Here is a 19,422-nt window from a genome sequence, read left to right on the forward strand (position 1 = left end):
GATGGAAACTCAAGAAAGAAAGTGAAGAAGGTGCAAAATGTAATATAAAAAATCAATAGGAAGAGGAACGCAAGGACCGGCGTGATGACAGGGAGTGAAATAACAGCTTGGCATCATATAGCGATATATCATATACTGCTTCCACCTACAGTAATTAGTGGTAAACGTCTGTACCCCAGGGATCTATTACCAGGGCACAATAACCACCTGCCAGCTGCACCGGTGCAGTCATAGAAACCAAGACGCAACGTTAACTCATTAATAACACATTGGATGATATGTCGCAGTGACTGAGCAGAATACAACCTTCTTCAGCCAGGAACAAGTGGTCCCCATGCATAGCTGCCAACTGTTCCCAGGGATGGGGGGTAGGGTTATCATGGGGTGTGCTTTGCAGTTGGTGGAATTTCCATGAACAGTCAGTTTTTAGGTAGTGGGAGGGTAGCAGCGCCTGGGGGATGATGTCCCAAATTTACACCCACTAAGTAATGGTAAAATACTCTGAAAAAACTATTGCTACATGCTGCAGTATTATGTCCCACAAAATGTCCAGCTCTGTATACAGCACCACTTCATAATTTGCATAGAATTGCAAATGTCCCCACAGTGCCCCCACACCGTATAGAGTCCTCATACATTATAATGTACCCTTAGTAGTTCCTGCACAGTATAATGCCCCCATAGTGCCGCCACACCGTATAGAGTCCTCATACAGTATAATGTACCCTTAGTGCTTCCTACACAGTATAATGCCCCCACACTGCCCCCACACCGTATAGAGTCCTCATACAGTATAATGTACCCTTAGTATAATGTTCCTGCACAGTATAATGCCCCCATAGTGCCGCCACACCGTATAGAGTCCTCATACAGTATAATGTACCCTTAGTGCTTCCTACACAGTATAATGCCCCCACACTGCCCCCACACCGTATAGAGTCCTCATACAGTATAATGTACCCTTAGTATAATGTTCCTGCACAGTATAATGCCCCCACACTGCCCCCACACCGTATAGAGTCCTCATACAGTATAATGTACCCTTAGTATAATGTTCCTGCACAGTATAATGCCCCCACAGTGCCCCCACACCGTATAGAGTCCTCATACAGTATAATGTCCCCACACCATATAGCATCCTCATACAGTATAATGCCCCCACACCATATAGCATCCTCATACAGTATAATGCCCCCACACCGTATAGAGTCCTCATACAGTATAATGTACCCTTAGTATAATGTTCCTGCACAGTATAATGCCCCCATAGTGCCGCCACACCGTATAGAGTCCTCATACAGTATAATGTACCCTTAGTGCTTCCTACACAGTATAATGCCCCCACACTGCCCCCACACCGTATAGAGTCCTCATACAGTATAATGTACCCTTAGTATAATGTTCCTGCACAGTATAATGCCCCCACACTGCCCCCACACCGTATAGAGTCCTCATACAGTATAATGTACCCTTAGTATAATGTTCCTGCACAGTATAATGCCCCCACAGTGCCCCCACACCGTATAGAGTCCTCATACAGTATAATGTCCCCACACCATATAGCATCCTCATACAGTATAATGCCCCCACACCATATAGCATCCTCATACAGTATAATGCCCCCACACCGTATAGAGTCCTCATACAGTATAATGTACCCTTAGTATAATGTTCCAGCACAGTATAATGCCCCCATAGTGCCGCCACACCGTATAGAGTCCTCATACAGTATAATGTACCCTTAGTGCTTCCTACACAGTATAATGCCCCCACACTGCCCCCACACCGTATAGAGTCCTCATACAGTATAATGTACCCTTAGTATAATGTTCCTGCACAGTATAATGCCCCCACACTGCCCCCACACCGTATAGAGTCCTCATACAGTATAATGTACCCTTAGTATAATGTTCCTGCACAGTATAATGCCCCCACAGTGCCCCCACACCGTATAGAGTCCTCATACAATATAATGTCCCCACACCATATAGCATCCTCATACAGTATAATGCCCCCACACCATATAGCATCCTCATACAGTATAATGCCCCCACACCGTATAGAGTCCTCATACAGTGTAATGTACCCTTAGTGGTTCCTGCACAGTATAATGCCCCCACAGTGCTCCCACACCATATAAAGTCCTCATACAGTATAATGTCCTGTCAGTGGTTCCTGTACAGTATAATGCCCCCACACCGTATACAGTCCTCATACAGTGTAATGTACCCTTAGTAGTTCCTGCACAGTATAATGCCCCCACAGTGCCCCCACACCGTATAGAGTCCTCATACATTATAATGTACCCTTAGTAGTTCCTGCACAGTATAATGCCCCCATAGTGCCGCCACACCGTATAGAGTCCTCATACAGTATAATGTACCCTTAGTGCTTCCTGCACAGTATAATGCCCCCACACTGCCCCCACACCGTATAGAGTCCTCATACAGTATAATGTACCCTTAGTATAATGTTCCTGCACAGTATAATGCCCCCATAGTGCCGCCACACCGTATAGAGTCCTCATACAGTATAATGTACCCTTAGTGCTTCCTACACAGTATAATGCCCCCACACTGCCCCCACACCGTATAGAGTCCTCATACAGTATAATGTACCCTTAGTATAATGTTCCTGCACAGTATAATGCCCCCACACTGCCCCCACACCGTATAGAGTCCTCATACAGTATAATGTACCCTTAGTATAATGTTCCTGCACAGTATAATGCCCCCACAGTGCCCCCACACCGTATAGAGTCCTCATACAGTATAATGTCCCCACACCATATAGCATCCTCATACAGTATAATGCCCCCACACCATATAGCATCCTCATACAGTATAATGCCCCCACACCGTATAGAGTCCTCATACAGTATAATGTACCCTTAGTATAATGTTCCTGCACAGTATAATGCCCCCATAGTGCCGCCACACCGTATAGAGTCCTCATACAGTATAATGTACCCTTAGTGCTTCCTACACAGTATAATGCCCCCACACTGCCCCCACACCGTATAGAGTCTTCATACAGTATAATGTACCCTTAGTATAATGTTCCTGCACAGTATAATGCCCCCACACTGCCCCCACACCGTATAGAGTCCTCATACAGTATAATGTACCCTTAGTATAATGTTCCTGCACAGTATAATGCCCCCACAGTGCCCCCACACCGTATAGAGTCCTCATACAGTATAATGTCCCCACACCATATAGCATCCTCATACAGTATAATGCCCCCACACCATATAGCATCCTCATACAGTATAATGCCCCCACACCGTATAGAGTCCTCATACAGTGTAATGTACCCTTAGTGGTTCCTGCACAGTATAATGCCCCCACAGTGCTCCCACACCGTATAGAGTCCTCATACAGTATAATGTACCCTTAGTGCTTCCTACACAGTATAATGCCCCCACACCGTATACAGTCCTCATACAGTGTAATGTACCCTTAGTAGTTCCTGCACAGTATAATGCCCCCACAGTGCCCCCACACCGTATAGAGTCCTCATACAGTATAATGCCCCCACATAGTGTAATATTCCCCATAGTAAAGATTGGAATTCCCCCATGGTTACCCCACTTAGTATAAGTCCCCTATAGTGCCTGCTCCCCCACCCAGTATAATAACCCTATAGTGCCCCACCCTGCACATAGTATAATACCCCTACAGAGTGACATTTCATTAGCCATTCTATAATCCTGTCACCGTATATAGAAATTATAGTCAATAGAAAATTAGATCCCACCCCAGAATTTTCAGTCAACTTGATCTTTCTCGATGGGTTTCTGTGGGTGGTGTAATGTATCTGGAGGCCTGAGGGAGCTATTGGAGGTCTACCCCCTGGAGATCTATGGTGTGAGGTCCATGGGCCAGAGCTGGAGATGTGTGGCCTTCAGACAGAAGATCCTAATGTCAGAGCCCAAACATAACCTTAGTCCTCAATGATCCAATGGAGACCAGAAGACAGTCCTCTTGGCCACCAGCAGGGTGCTATGTGCCCATACATGGTGGCCAATGACTACCCTATAACCTAGTATATTAGGTGTAGGCCCGGAAGAGGTGAGAAAAGCAAAACATAAAATTCTTCCTCCCCTTCCGTTACGTCTTCGAGTTCCCCTTATGAATACACCGGGTCTCATAACAAGGAGTCCAATGGTCTGTTTTATCTCCTACTAGGAGAACTGAAGCTACAATCTGCTGCCCCTATATAGTGCCGTACCCCAAGATGACACATCGGCCTTGTCTGCGATCGGGACGGTCAGCGCATTTCTACAATTGTATCGATTTCTGATGTTATTTCCGCATATGATTCCTTATGTCTTAGACGATCTCTGAGCAATATTTGTAAGGAGTCAGTAGTCGGTGTTTTTGCAACGAATTTCATCTTGTACATTGTAAGGAGGAGGTGATGTGGGGGTCTCTGGATAGGCTGCGGGGGGCGCCGACATCATGTTCTGAATCACAAACACCTGCAATAATGAAAGCGATGACATGTCATGGTGGTGAACTTATGGTGATATTGTAAATCTTAACATCATGAACATCTCTCAATGCAAAATGGACACGTTTGTATTTGTTGTATCGAAAAAGTAAGTAGAATATAGAAGAACAGATACAGTAGGAAAATGGAGACCCCCAAAAGAATCGGACATTGACTTTACGGGAGCTATCTGTACAAGATGGCACTACAATAAGGGTTGACTACCGGTAGTGTCGGCTCTCACACACAGATCGGGTAGTCCCGCTGGCATCATTCCCGAGCCCGACCATAGTGGCCACCAGGGGAAGCAAACTGATAAACCCGGCTGCAGTGGAACGCTGATGTAATGGCACCTGATAGTGACACAAGTGAGAGTCCATCCACCATTGGCACTTGCCAACTCTAATTGTCTTTGGTGTAAGGGGATCTGATGAGTGGGTTGTTGTTCATGGACAAATATAAGCCATCCCCTAAAAATAAGCCCTAACCCAACTATCAGTGCAAATCCTATTAATATTATAAGTTTGGATGTTTGTGGGTTTGTGTGTTTGGATGTTTGTTCCTCAATCACACCCGAACGGCTGAACGGATTTCTTACAAATTTCGCACACACCTACATAATGGCCAGGAAGGGGTAATAGGCTACTTTAAATGTGTCTCACTCACCCCAAAACGCCACCACGACACTCAAAAGTTCTCTCCCTCTCCGCTGTCGACCCGGGCATGACGTCAGCGCTGGTAGTCACACCTAACTCCTATAGGCACCTGGCGGTGTGTGGGCAGGATTGAGAGCCAGCACAGCGGCCCCATAGGTTTGCGGCGAATTGTGGGCATGGCCACCGCGCGGATACACTTTGACGAACATGGCGGCTGGCCGCATGGTTCCGTATGCCGCTGATGTGCCGGCCAGCCACACATTGCCTCAGGTCAGCGTACTATACAGCAGTGGAACGCGGCCGAACGTGGCCAGCTGCATGTAATCCCCGTACTCTGTGGCTGCCAACATAGACGCCTCGGGAAACCTCGCCTGATGTTGCAGCCACACACACACAGCTCCCCGGCATCTACATGGTAAGTGTTGTGGGGACACTGATCGGCAGGTTGCTTAGGGGAGGGGGGTTACAACAGGTGTTGCGTAATGGGTTGGGGGGGGTTTGGGGGAGGTGGTGGGGGTTAGGGAGGGGGCCGGGTGGGGTTTGGGGGAATGGGACAACAGGACCGAAGGTGAGTAGAGGGGGGGCCCGGATTGCACATGTGGAAGGGAGGGGGGAGGTTAGGGTCACCGGGGTCACAGGTGGCCGGTGCTGGGGGGAAGGGGGAGATGTAGGAGGTCACTGTAATCTCTAAATGGGAGCAGAGGGCCGGGGGAGCGGGTGGTGAGTAAGGGCAGGGCTGAGGGCGCGGGTAGCGGAAAAGGGGAGGTCAAGGAGCAGCAGCAAGGCCATGGCCTCCTGACCTACCATCCTGTAGGAGGGGCCTGCGGTGGCCGCAAGGAAAGGGGCGTGGGGGGCCATGGCCCGCGCTGCAGTGGGTTCACGCCAGGGTCAGGGGGGCTGCGGACGAAGTCGCGGGTGCAGCTAGTAGTAATATAAGACCTTGTTTTATTTTACCTCAGGATTGAGAATAGAAGGAACAATGTCTTCAAGTGTCCTCAAGGAAGGAACAAGAGCAGTAATTCATAGATGGAGTGCCAGAACATCAAACCTATGGCCCATCACCACTAGTCCTGCTGAGAGGACACCCCTACATATACCAGACTAACCTGAGGGACATGTGATGGGGCCTGGTCCACAGCTCGGCCACCGAATACAGAGATTGAGACCGTCACACAGAACACCAGCAGGTTATGGACAAAGAGGATGGCGACCATTATATCACACCAACCTGAAGAAATACATGTCAGACCAGGTTCACATCTGCATTGTGGTATCCGATTTTGATGGACCAGTTAAGAAGGATAATAATTCATACATGGATCCAAATGGACACCAAGAGAATATCTTCTGTTTGGCCAAGACACTTACCCCTCCATCGAAGCACTCGTCGTCTTCATCACATTGTATGACGGCAAAATCCACTCCATTAATAATCATGGCGATACAACTGGCTATGGATGAGACAATACTGAAGCCATACGACAACCTCACCTGAAGAAGGGACAGAATATTAATACCACGCATAGGGACTTATACGTCCGAAAATCCGGATACTGAGACTCTCATTTTGTTCAGGGGTTTTCCATTTTTTAATGATATTTTTTCCTCTTATTTTTCTTATTATTTTCCCATTATTTAGGATTTTTCTCATTATTTTATTATCTGGTCTGAGCTGCTGTTTACAGTATTTAGAGCACCCGCATGGACCAGGGAACCTGTAATTTGGAGAAGACTCATAGACTTCTATGGGAATGTGTTGTGGGCAGTGGCCTGTGCAGAGGTCATAGTGCAGGGATGGGGGCGCTCTGGTGACGTTTCCTATAACTTAAGCTTCAGGCAATGACTGCCATACATATCCCTACCAATAGGTGGCGACTGGCTCATTCCTATACATTTTGCAATATTCCGCACAACAGCACAGCAGGTGGCCAGGCCTGGTACTGCATGCGAAACATTACAATGGCTTATCTCAGTTATCCATGTTATGAGGTGCGAGAAGGGACCTTTGCTGTGTCTTTATATAAAACTCATCACTAATATTTTTCTTGGGTAGGAAGAAGTGACTTTCTTATGAATCAATTATTTTACCAAGAACATGACCAAGTAAGCGTCAGGACAAAACAAAAACCGAGACAAGTGGAAGATCGAGAGACCTATAATAAAGGAATATGGGGGATTGCAGAATAGAGGCCATTGCCTAATGTAATACTCCAATAGGTGGCAGCTTATTATTATTGTGGGGGTGGGGCAGTCAAGGGATCATTATACCACATCTATAGACTATGTAGGTGCCATAAGGGGGCACTATACTCTGTGGGGGCCATAAGGGGGCACTATACTCTGTGGGGGCCATAAGAGGGCATTATACTCTGTGGGGGCCATAAGGGGGCATTATACTCTGTGGGGGCCATAAGGCGGCACTATACTCTGTGGGGGCCATAAGGGGGCATTATACTCTGTGGGGGCCATAAGGGGGCATTATACTCTTTTGGAGGCCATAAGGGGGCATCATGCTCTGTGGGGGCCATAAGGGGGCACTATACTCTGTGGGGGCCATAAGGGGGCATTATACTCTGTGGGGGCCATAAGGCGGCACTATACTCTGTGGGGGCCATAAGGGGGCATTATACTCTGTGGGGGCCATAAGGGGGCACTATACTCTGTGGGGGCCATAAGGGGGCATTATACTTTGTGGGGGCCATAAGGCGGCACTATACTCTGTGGGGGCCATAAGGGGGCACTATACTCTGTGGGTGCCATAAGGGGGCATTATACTCTGTGGGGGCCATAAGGGGGCATCATGCTCTGTGGGGGCCATAAGGGGGCATCATACTCTGTGGGGGCCATAAGGGGGCATCATACTCTGTGGGGGCCATAAGGGGGCATTATACTCTGTGGGGGCCATAAGGGGGCACTATACTCTGTGGGTGCCATAAGGGGGCATTATACTCTGTGGGGGCCATAAGGGGGCATCATGCTCTGTGGGGGCCATAAGGGGGCATCATACTCTGTGGGGGCCATAAGGGGGCATCATACTCTGTGGGGGCCATAAGGGGGCATTATACTCTGTGGGGGCCATGAGGATAGGCAGACGGTGGCCGGGTGGAGTCACATTGTACGTGCCGTCCTATCTGCTGGCTCCGTGTTATAGAGTAGGAGGAGCCAAGGGCAATATATTATTATTAGAATTTGCACTTTGTTCATCCTTTCCTGATCTTCTTAGGTTTCGGGGTCCAGTGGACGGTCCTAAGGTTATAATACATGCCAAGCTCTACTTAAGAACAAACCTCTCGTGTAAGATTACATCAAATGGTCTAGGTTTTATTTATTTTTTTCAGTTTTTTCACCAGAAACCTACCAGTCTTGTTGCAATTTAAAGTATAAGTCCCATTTTATAAAAAAAAATTTGAGATCGGGAGGTATTTGGTGAAAATTTTTGTCATCTGCTTTATTAACCTATCTAACTTTCCTTTAATTGAAAACATTCTATGAAGTTCTCAGTTGGAATGGCTTAAGCATTGCCATGGAGGACTCGGCCCCTTACTGTATTACTTTATACAGTATGTATAGGGGCAGCATTCACCAAAATCAGGGGCGTAACTTGAGGGGGTGGAGATGGAGCCGTCGCACCGAGCCCAGGTGGCATCAGTATTGAGATTGCAGCTTCCATCTGGCCCATCATATAGGGATCTAACAGACGTAACATAAACCTCCGGAGGTGAAACCGCTGCAACTTTTTTTCTTACCCCTAAGGCCTTGGGTTTTCCTTTCGCGAATACTTGATGACAGGCCGCCACGCCGGTGAGCTGGGGTATAACATTATTTGGGATATTTTGGCCCGTCATGACAGACTGGACATTCCATTGGTAAGTAGGTGGAGATGGAAGATTTTGTGGTCCGATTTGTGGGACATTCCATGGTGAAGAAACATTGTCTCCATTGGGTCCAGGCACCATGTTCTACTGGAACTCAGAAGGCATGAAGTTTGGAGGAGGAGGAGCGCCAGGGGGAAGAGAAAAGTGATGTTCATCTTCATTGGTGTTAGACATCATGACAAGTTACTGGGAGATGAGAGACAAAAAGGACAAAAAATGAAATACTGATAAATAAAATAAGACCGAGGGCTGAGCCGCAAAACAAACATCAGCTATCTCCAGGACTTGTGACCAGTGGAGGGTCCTAACAGTTGGACCCCCGACAATGATAAATAATTTTTGTAGCCCAATCCTTCAGTCGGTGAAACATCTGAGCTCAGTCTGATGGGCCAAGATCCTAATAAATGATTGGGCGGCGTGTGGAACGTTGTCATGTCTGATCCATTACTACCCCAAGAGATGATCCGAGCCAACACCTCATGCATCTACCTTGGCCTGTACTGAGTGTGCATGTGTGTCAGGGAGTAGCCTGCAAATTGGCCTCTAAGTCTCGGGGAGTCTGCACTGCAAATTCGATTATTACATAACCCCATAAATACCATCTAGAGCTTCTCTTATCCCATAGCAATTATGATAAGTGGGTAAGAAGACCTTACAAAGGGAACCCATGTCATGTGCCCACATACTGTCCGGCACAGAGCAGCGGGCACACAAGCTTACTCACTATAGACTGTCTTCTGCTGGATGTCTTCTCACTCTGACATTCCAGGTATCTAATCTTGGTTCTATATTTAGTGCAGCCCCAAGTCATCGATACCAGATGTGGACGCCTAAGACGTAAGAACAAGGTAATGCAACCTTTGTACGGCAATAGTTCCATCCATGAGAAGAGGCGCCTCTTACCTGACCTGCTGTATATGGACACTGTCATGGCCTCCCACTGTAAATCCATGGGCGTTCATAAACTTTAATATGTGGTTAACCCTTTGCAGCTACACTGAGGAGTTTTGTCCTTTTGAGACACTCATGTTGGACATTGAGAGTTCCCGGCTCGCCATCTCCATTTGTATTTCCAACAAAGCTGTTGTATAGGGGTGAGGTGAGGACACTGCACCGCTCAGTCAAGGTTTTCCATACCAAACTCCCCCTTTCCGTGTCTTGCTATGTGCACTGGGTCATGGTTATGCTGGAACAGACGAGGGCCTTCACCCAAACTGCTCCCACGAATATGGATGTGTGAAATTGTCCAAAATTGTCTTGGTCTGCTGAGGCATTAAAGGGGTTTTCTGTTAGTGCAATGAATGGGTTAATAAGTGCACCCAAATCCCTTTATCATCTCTACTGTGCAGGTATGGGAGGCGGTACCAGTGTCGGGAGAATATCAGGCCGTTCGAGGTATTCAATTACAATCGATTACAATAGGCAAACACTTTTTCTGCACCAATAACTGTGCAGGGGAGGTGGGACAGGAACTACAACAAAGGAGGTATCGGAAAAAAATCAGACAAAGTAATTGGCCGGCTAAATTAGGTGACCTCCCCTTTATACGAATGGTCAATTTCAGATTCGGGTCATATGAGACTGTGAACTATGTGACTGTGAGACAGGGAGAGATCTACAGGCAAGGTTAGCTAGGGATTACCTTTATTTAGGGGGGGGGGGGTGTCACTCACACAGCTCTTTGGGGCTCTATCTGGTCGGGATCCCTGTCAGCTTGTGATATGTGCGAGCTGAATTTTTCCCATAGGAATGCATTGACCAGCGTTGATTGGCCGAATGCCATACAGAATACAGCATTCGGCCAATCAACGCTGGTTCTGCCTGAGATGTAGCAGAGCTGAGTGTGCGCTGAGTTCTACTACATCCAGAAATGTGGCAGAGCTGAGTGTGCATTGAGCTCTGCTACACCAGAGATGTGGCAGAGCTGAGTGTGTACTGAGCTCTGCTACACCAGAGATGTGGCAGAGCTGAGTGTGTACTGAGCTCTGCTACACCAGAGATGTAGCAGAGCTGAGTGTGAGCTGAGCTCTGCTACACCAGAGATGCATCTCTGGTGTAGCAGAGCTCAGTGCACAGCCATCTCTGCTACATCTCCGGTGTAGTAGAGTTGTGCGCTCAACACTGCTACATCTGAAATTGGACCAGAATGGAGACTGCTTTAGACTGATCTTAGACTCTGCCTCCTCCGGCAGAACCAGCATTGATTGGCCGAATGCTGTACTCTGTATGGCATTTGGCCAATCAACGCTGGTCAATGCATTCCTATGGGAAAAAGTCAGCTCCGGCATATCACAAGCTGACAGGGATCCCGACATAATACAGTGACTTGGGCTTGTTAGATGCCCCCAGACATGCTCCCCCTGCTGTCCCAGTTGCATTGCAGAGGTGTTGGCATCATTCCCTGGGGTGTCATTGGTGACCCTTCTGAGTCGAAGTGTGGCTTCCCCTGAAACGAAGCATTTTCTCCCATAGACTATAATGGGGTTCCATATTCGTTCCAATAGTCCAATATTGAGCGGCTACTCGAAACGAACATCAAATATCGAATATTTCACTGTTCGCTCATCTCTAGTTGTCGCAGGTGATATAGATTGCAAAAACTCATCTTGGGGTTTTCTCAGTGGTCACCAACCTCAGATAAGTCTACAATATTATAATAAAGGAGAAGCATATGGAATAATGAATTTATTGCAAATCAAATGAGAATTAACATGGAGGCAACAAACTCAGCCGAGGAGAATGTGAGGTGTCTTGCATCGAGAAGTGTTATAGCAATGAAGGAGAATATTACTTTGCTGCACCCGGGTGTGGGGGGGGGAGGGGCTAAACTACCCAGAAAGTTGCTCCCAAGCCATTCTTAAGAAGTATCAAGTGACATTATAGAAATTCATTCTGTCACCTATAGAGGGCGCACTATGTTATGGTGCATTATCACATATGAGAGCTCGGACCATACAAATTATTTTGCACCTTATAGCACTTTTTAGGCACTGCACCGGGGTTTTCAGGTTTGGTGTTTGCCACCCATCCACCAGAGTATACTAACCTGAGGCCCAGGAGTCATACTCACCTCTCCTGGTCTCTGTCGTGGTGTCCATTGCTGGTTCCCATCCCCTTTGGGTCTCTTCTGGCCTCCTGAATGTTAGCGGACACTGAGGCAATCACATGTGGTCACTGACATAGTGATGCTTCGATGCAATATTCATGGTGTCGGCGTGCCACACGTGACCACTAACCAATCAGAGGCCTAGGGCGTCCCTGGGTGACCCTTGCGAATACTAGCGAGAAGGATCTTGTGAGGTTTGGCCACCACTGTTAGGAGCAGAGACTGCGGCTATAACATTCTGGCCTTACATGGTACAGTCTGAGATCGGGACGTTCAGCGCATTTGTACAATGTTATTTATTTCCGATGTCATTTCCGTATATTGTTCCTTATTAGACAATCTCCGAACACTTCTTGTAAGGAGTCAGTAGTCGGTGTTTTTTAAACACGTTTTTTCTTCTATCTCATAAGGAGGAGGCGATGTGGGGGTCTCTGAAGGATTTTCTGGATAGCCTGTGGGGGGCGCTGTTCCCATCTTCTGAATCACAAGGACCTGCGATAACGAAAGCGATGACATGTCATGGTGGGAAACTTACGGTGACCTCAGTATATCTGCAAACTGACTACAAGCTCCTTCCAATATGGCAGTCATGGTGAGACTTGGGGGGGGACATGGGGAGTTCCTCTGGCTCTGCTTCCAGGTGTTGCATTTTTTGGATGTAAGTGAATAAGCCCTATAGGAAATGTCATTTGTTTCCTATGATGTAGGCGTGCCAGAATAGAAGTTGAGAGGACAACTGCTGAGAGGACAACCCTACATATACTGGACTTACCTGAGGGACATCTGATGCCACCTGTCTCAGACCACGGCCACCAAATACAGAGATGGAGACCGTCACACAGAACACCAACACGTGCAGGACAAGAATGAAGGACACGACGGTCTCAGCCCCGTTCTAAGGAAAGAATATATAAATGTAAGACTCGATCTGCAAGGATAATCCTTCTAATACAGATCCAATGGATTCTCTTCTGGTATTCAGATACAGGACTATGGAGAACCATTGTCCTGGGTAAGAGAAAGCCGAGCTGTGACTGTGGTTGTCTCGGATATATAGATGACGGGATTATGACCGGAATATAACTTACCCCTTTTCTATAGCAGCCATAGTCTTCCTTACATTGCATTAAGACAAGGTCCACTAGATTAATAATAAGGCCGATAAGACTGTTAATCGATGAGACAATACTGAAGCCGAAAGACATCCGCACCTGAGAAGAGAAATGCAGAAGAAGCAGAATATTAAAGGGATCCTGTCACTCAGACACAATTTATCTAGGTACCACGTTGGAATAGCCTTAAGAAAGACTATTCGTCTCCTACCTTTCGTCGTCTTCTCCGCGCCGCCGTTTGCCTACAATCCCGGATTTTCTCGTTATTCAAATTAGTTCTCTCGCAGCACTGGGGGCGTCACCAATGCTGCGAGAGAACTCCAGCGTCGCCTCCATCTTCTTCAGCAGCGTCCTCTTGAGCCTCTTCTTCTGGCTGTGGCTTGTAACTTCTAGGCCTCGGGCCTTGGGCAGAGCAGACTGCCCATGCCCACAAGCCACAAGAAAATGGCCACTTGTATGGTACGTATTGTATTGTATTGTAAGCAGCCATTTTCTCGTGGCTTGTGGGCATGGGCAGTCTGCTCTGCCCAAGGCCCGAGGCCTAGAAGTTACAAGCCACCGCCGGAAGAAGAGGCTGAAGAGGATGCTGCTGAAAAGATGAAGGTGGCGCTGGAGAGAGTTCTCTCGCAGCATTGGGGGCGCCCCCAGTGCTGTCTGAGTGCTGGGGCCCGCCCCCCAGTGCTACAAGAGAGCTAATTTGCATACCGAGAAAAAACGGGATTGTAAGCGAACAGCGGCGCGGAGAAGACAATGAAAGGTAGGAGACGAATAGCCTTTCTTAAGGCTATTCCGACGTGGTACCTAGAAAAAATTGTGTCTGACTGATAGGATCCCTTTAATAGAACTTAAAGGGAACTGATTCATTTTTTTCTTATTTATTTTTTGCTATTTATTATCACCGTATATACTCGAGTATAAGCCGAGTTTTTCAGCACAGTTTTTGTGCTGAAAAAGTCCGCCTCAGCTTATATTCGAGTCATTACGGTAATACTGTAGTTACAGACCCGGCATACAGACACGGGGGTGGGTACCGGGCCGCAGCATTGCCACGCTCCTGGCAGAAGTATCGGGGCCTTGTAGCAGAAGTACCGTAAGAGCGTGGTGATGCTGCGGGCCCGGCACCCGCCCCCCATGTCTATATGCTGGGTCTGTAACTACAGTAGCTGTAGTCTGTAGTGGTCTGTAGCTATAATGGCGCCGCTCTGCTCCAGAGCGGTCACCATTGCAATTGGCACCTCCACTGTAACTCTTACAGTGGTAATGCCGGAGTTCCTGAGCACTGGAGTTACAGTGGAGATGCCGGAGTTCCTGAGCACTGGAGTCTGCTGCGGGGAAGCGGCAGGCGCCAATATGCCCCTGGAGAGAGGAGGGAGCGGGTGCGACCGCTCTCTCAAATGCAGCCCTGAAGCGCTGAGGGAGAACCCCGGCCACCCGAGCTGAAGGGGAATCCCTGGCCGCCGGCAGGAGTGCGGACCTGAAGGAAGACCTTGACTGCTAGACCTGAAGGGGAACTGTAACCGGCCGCCGGCAGAAGCGCTGAGGGGAATCCCGGGCAGCCAAGTCTGCCCGGGATTCCCCTCAGCGTTTTTGCCGGCGGCCGGACACAGTTCCCCTTCAGGTCCGGCGGACGAGGTTCTCCTTCAGGTCCGCCCCTCAGTGCTCTTGCCGGGGATTCCCCTCAGCGTCCCTGTAAAGGTTCCCCGGCTGCAGTGCTCTATGCAGCCTGCAAAAGAGATGATGATTTTTGCAATGTATTGCAACGCATTAGCATTGTATTGCATTGCATTAGTGGTCAGACCCCCTGGGGTTCAAGATCCCTAGGGGGGTCTAATAAATGCAAAAAAAAGTAAAGGAAAATAAAAATAATAAAGTATAAAAAATTCAAATCAGGGAAGGGGCAGACAGACATAGGGGATTTGTTAGAATCTCACTATACATTCTGTATGAGGAATATGGAAGTGAGGTCTCATTGGTGAAAGAGGAATTTGGACGGGACCTCCCTATAGAGTAAGCCCTGTTTTCAAGGAAACCTTAAGGGTATAATCCGAGAATAATAGCCAAGCCAGAATAAGAACTTCTCCAAGAGGAAGAGCTTCCCTCCATAGACAACTGTCTGAGGGGTTTTTCTCTGTTGGGTTGTGGCGGGAGGTTTTTCATGATTATTTTATCTCAGGTGATGGTAGAAATGTCCTTTGTTACGGTTTAATATAAAACTAGTCAGTAATTTATTCTTAGAGGATTTCTATGAAGGTGCAAAAGTCTGATCATGATATAATGGTATGAAGTTGTTGCTTTGTAGGAGACAGTGACTTTCTTACTATGACAAGAACATGACATGGGTGTGATAGGATAAGCATCGTGGCAATGAGAAGATCACAGAAAGGTTATAGAAAGGTTCCAGAAGCACAGAGTATTTCAGGAGAATTTGGATTTGTAATCCACAGCCCTAACTGAAGAGAAATTCTACAACATTAGTAAGCAAATCACATCGCAACGCTGCAAATCCATGATAGTGATGATATACAATGAAATATTCTCCGCTCCGGAGGAACTCACCAGACGGATATTCTGCTTTTTTTGGGCTCTGATCGTAAAAGATCCAGCAATGATGTACTAAAATATAGGAACACACAGAATAAAGAAGTCTTTAGCTTTAACAGGGATTGGAGGAGAATTGGGCCGGTGCAGGAGATAACTAGACCCATTGGTCAACCTGAGTGTGAGCCAAGATCAACCTCCAAAATATTGGGCCAAGATGGGGAATCTTTACCCAGGACTCCCAATTACTATTGGATAGACAGACAGGTTTAGGTGACGTTATACTGTACGAGCTGTACCCCAATATTATATAAGACACCCCGTCACATTGTACAGGCCGCCCTGTCTGCCGGCAGTATGTTATAGAGCAGGAGGAGCCGAGCAGATTGATATATAGGATTGTGGGACAAGATTCAGTAGAGTTGCTCTTTCTATACTTAGGAGTCCAGGGGGCGGTCCTAAGGTTACAATACAGACTCACTTCTACTTACAAAAATGATCCCCCAGTACAGGATACCATTGTAAGAAGTATAACCGGATGCAATCAATGCGAAGGAAATGAGAAACGGTAACTGACAGATGGTCAAGACAATCAGTATTATCTGAAAAAGAAGGGGAAAATACAAAAGAGACGTCAAGTAATCCAATAATATCAAAAATGCCTCATAGCAATTTGTCTCTTTTATCTTACTAATAAAGATTGGTTGGCTCCAGTAATGATTGGATGGGTCTAGTGTTGGTTGGATGGGTCTAGTGTTGATTGGTAGGTCTGGTGTTGATTGGATGGATCTGGTGTTGATTGGATGTGTCTGGTATTGATTGGATGGGTCTGGTGTTGAATGGATGTGTCTGGTATTGATTGGATGGGTCTGGTGTTCATTGGATGGGTCTGGTGTTGGTTGGATGGGTCTGGTGTTGATTGGATGGGTCTGGTATTGATTGGATGGGTCTGGTGTTGAATGGATGTGTCTGGTATTGATTGGATGGGTCTGGTGTTGAATGGATGTGTCTGGTATTGATTGGATGGGTCTGGTGTTGAATGGATGTGTCTGGTATTGATTGGATGTGTCTGGTATTGATTGGATGGGTCTGGTGTTGATTGGATGGGTCTGGTGTTGGTTGGATGGGTCTGGTGTTGATTGGATGGGTCTGGTGTTGGTTGGATGAATCTGGTGTTGGTTGGCTGTCTGGTGTTGATTGGATGGGTCTGGTGTTGGTTGACTGTGTCTAGTGTTGGTTGGATGGGTCTGGTGTTAATTGGATGGGTCTGGTGTTGGTTGACTGTGTCTGGTGTTGGTTGGCTGTGTCTGGTGTTGATTGGATGGGTCTAGTGTTGGTTGGATGGGTCTGGTGTTGATTGAATGGGTCTGGTGTTGATTGGATGGGTCTGGCATTGGTTGGCTGTGTCTGGTGTTGATTGGATGGGTCTCGTGTTGGTTGGATGGGTCTGGTGTTGATTGGATGGGTCTGGTGTTGGTTAGATGGGTCTGGTGCTGATTGGATGGGTCTGGTGTTGATTGATGGGTCTGGCATTGGTTGGCTGTGTCTGGCATTGGTTGGCTGTGTCTGGTGTTGATTGGATGTGTCTGGTATTGATTGGATGTGTCTGGTATTGATTGGATGTGTCTGGTATTGATTGGATGTGTCTGGTGTTGATTGGTTATGTCTGGTGTTGATTGGTTATGTCTGGTGTTGATTTGGGGTCCTGAAGAGTCTCTTCGGCAGCCTGGAGGCCGGGCCATGGCCTACTGACTGCCTATGCATAGTTCCAATAAGAACTACTGTGCGATGTTCTGCAATGCTATGTAGATTGCATAGGGGATCTGAGATCCCAGCTACAAGTTATCGGAGTCAGACGGCGACCCCAAGAAAATCCTTCATTTTGAAAAAGTGATGTTTTATTTGTAAAAAGTGGTAAAATGTAATAAAAAAGAATATAAATCTGATCTCGCCGTAGTGGTAATAATCAGCGGACAAGGCTGCCGGGTCATTATTAATGCAGAGGGACGCCATAAAAGCATAAAAGCCCAAAAACGTAAAACAAATAGTTTTCGACATTTCTCTTGGATGAGTCTTTGGTACTGCCTGTTAAAGCACCAAACTTACCCCTAAGACTTTTGGTTTTCCTTTAATAAATTCCTGATGCCAGGCGGCCTCTCCTGTGCCCGGAGTCAGGAGACCATTGGGGATATTTTGCCCAGTCACAACCGGCTGGCCAGTCCATTGCTGTGCAGGTGATGATGGAAAATATTGTGGTCCGACTTGTGGGATAGTCCACGGAGAGGACACTGGATAAACATTGGCTCCATTGGGTCCTGGTACCACGTTCCATTGGTATTGGATAGCCATGAAATTTGGAAGGGGAGGAGGAGCCCCAGCGGGAACAGAAAAAAGGTTCTGGGCTTTATTGGCCGTACTCATCATGAAAAGTCACTGAGAAAGAAATGAGGGGCACAAAAAACACAAAAATATCAGTCAAAAATATGAAATCCTGCAATAAAAACATGGTGACATAGTATAGAATAGTATATGAAGGGAACATCTTCTTATTTAGGCGAATGTCTAAAAGAAATGGACTTGCACATAAACATGTATCACCTATCCCACAGTAGTAATGACCCTTGGGGTAACTATAGAGATCGGAGTGGTCATAGCTGTGACCAAGGCCCAGAAGCCAGAGGGGTCCACGTATCACCCTCACCATGCTAGAGATGGCTTACATTCTTTGAGATCCTTTCTGATGACTGGTAGTCTATGTGTAATGTATTAGCCCTGGCCTCTGGTGCACTGGAGTGAGAAGACTATATCAGGATGCACAGACCTCCACTGTCAGAAAGGAGAAAATTACCCATTTGAGGCCAAATAGCAATTGTTTAGCAGTGGAGATGAGCGAACACCGTTCAATCGAATAGGTATTCAATTGAATATCAGACCGTTTGCCACGAGGCAAAAGCAGTAAAAATTTGATTCCCCTCCCACCTTCCCTGGCGCGTTTTTTGCACCAATAACTGCGCAGGGGAGGAGGGACAGGAACTACAACAACGGAGGCATCGGAAAAAAGTCAGAAAAAGTAATTGACGGACGGAATCAGGTGACCTCCAATTTATACGAATGGGGGATTTAACATTCAGGTCATATGAGACTGTGAACTATGTGACTGAGACAGGGACAGATGTACATGGCAGGGTTAGCTAGGGGTTACCTTTATTTAGGGGGGGGTGTCACTCATCCAGCTCTTTGGGGCTCTATCTGGTCGGGATCCCTGTCAGCTTGTGATATGTGCGAGCTGACTTTTTCCCATATGAATGCATTGACCAGTGTTGATTGGCTGAATGCCATACAGAGTACAGCATTTGGCCAATCAACGCTGGTTATGCCGGAGGAGGCGGAGTCTAAAATCCGTCCACAGCAGTTTCAATTGTGGTCTGATCTCAGATGCAGCAGAGCTGAGTGTGCAGCATGGTTCAACGCACACTCAGCACTGCTACATCTGAGAACGGACCACAATGGAAACTGCTGTGAACCGATCTTAGACTCCGCCTCCTCCAGCAGAACCAGCGTTGATTGGCCGGATGCTGTACACTGGCCAATCAACGCTGGTCAATGCATTCCTATGGGAAAAAGTCAGCTCACGCATATCA

The 19,422-nt window shown here is 47.2% G+C and overlaps 1 protein-coding gene across 1 annotated transcript; it reads right to left on the reverse strand.

Moving 5' to 3' along the window:
* Positions 1-12,494: 12,494 nt before the first annotated feature.
* Positions 12,495-18,202, reverse strand: LOC142219232 (membrane-spanning 4-domains subfamily A member 18-like). Its single transcript, XM_075288179.1, has 6 exons — positions 17,888-18,202; positions 16,273-16,383; positions 15,800-15,856; positions 13,220-13,342; positions 12,904-13,026; positions 12,495-12,623 (listed from the first exon to the last, which is right to left on the reverse strand). Exons 1-6 carry the CDS (start codon positions 18,200-18,202, stop codon positions 12,495-12,497), a joined length of 858 nt encoding a protein of 285 aa, XP_075144280.1.
* Positions 18,203-19,422: the final 1,220 nt, after the last annotated feature.

Source organism: Leptodactylus fuscus, chromosome 10 (genome assembly GCF_031893055.1).
Source record: "Leptodactylus fuscus isolate aLepFus1 chromosome 10, aLepFus1.hap2, whole genome shotgun sequence".
NCBI classification, from domain to species: Eukaryota; Metazoa; Chordata; class Amphibia; order Anura; family Leptodactylidae; genus Leptodactylus; species Leptodactylus fuscus.

Coding starts and splice junctions, on each gene's coding strand:
- LOC142219232 (XM_075288179.1), bottom strand. CDS start 18,202: ATGAGTACGGCCAATAAAGCCCAGAACCTTTTTTCTGTTCCCGCTGGG. Junction 13,027..13,219: donor ATGGCTGCTATAGAAAAGGG/GTAAGTTATATT, acceptor TTCTTTCCTTAG/AACGGGGCTGAGACCGTCGT. Junction 12,624..12,903: donor TGGCATCAGATGTCCCTCAG/GTAAGTCCAGTA, acceptor TCGTTATCGCAG/GTCCTTGTGATTCAGAAGAT.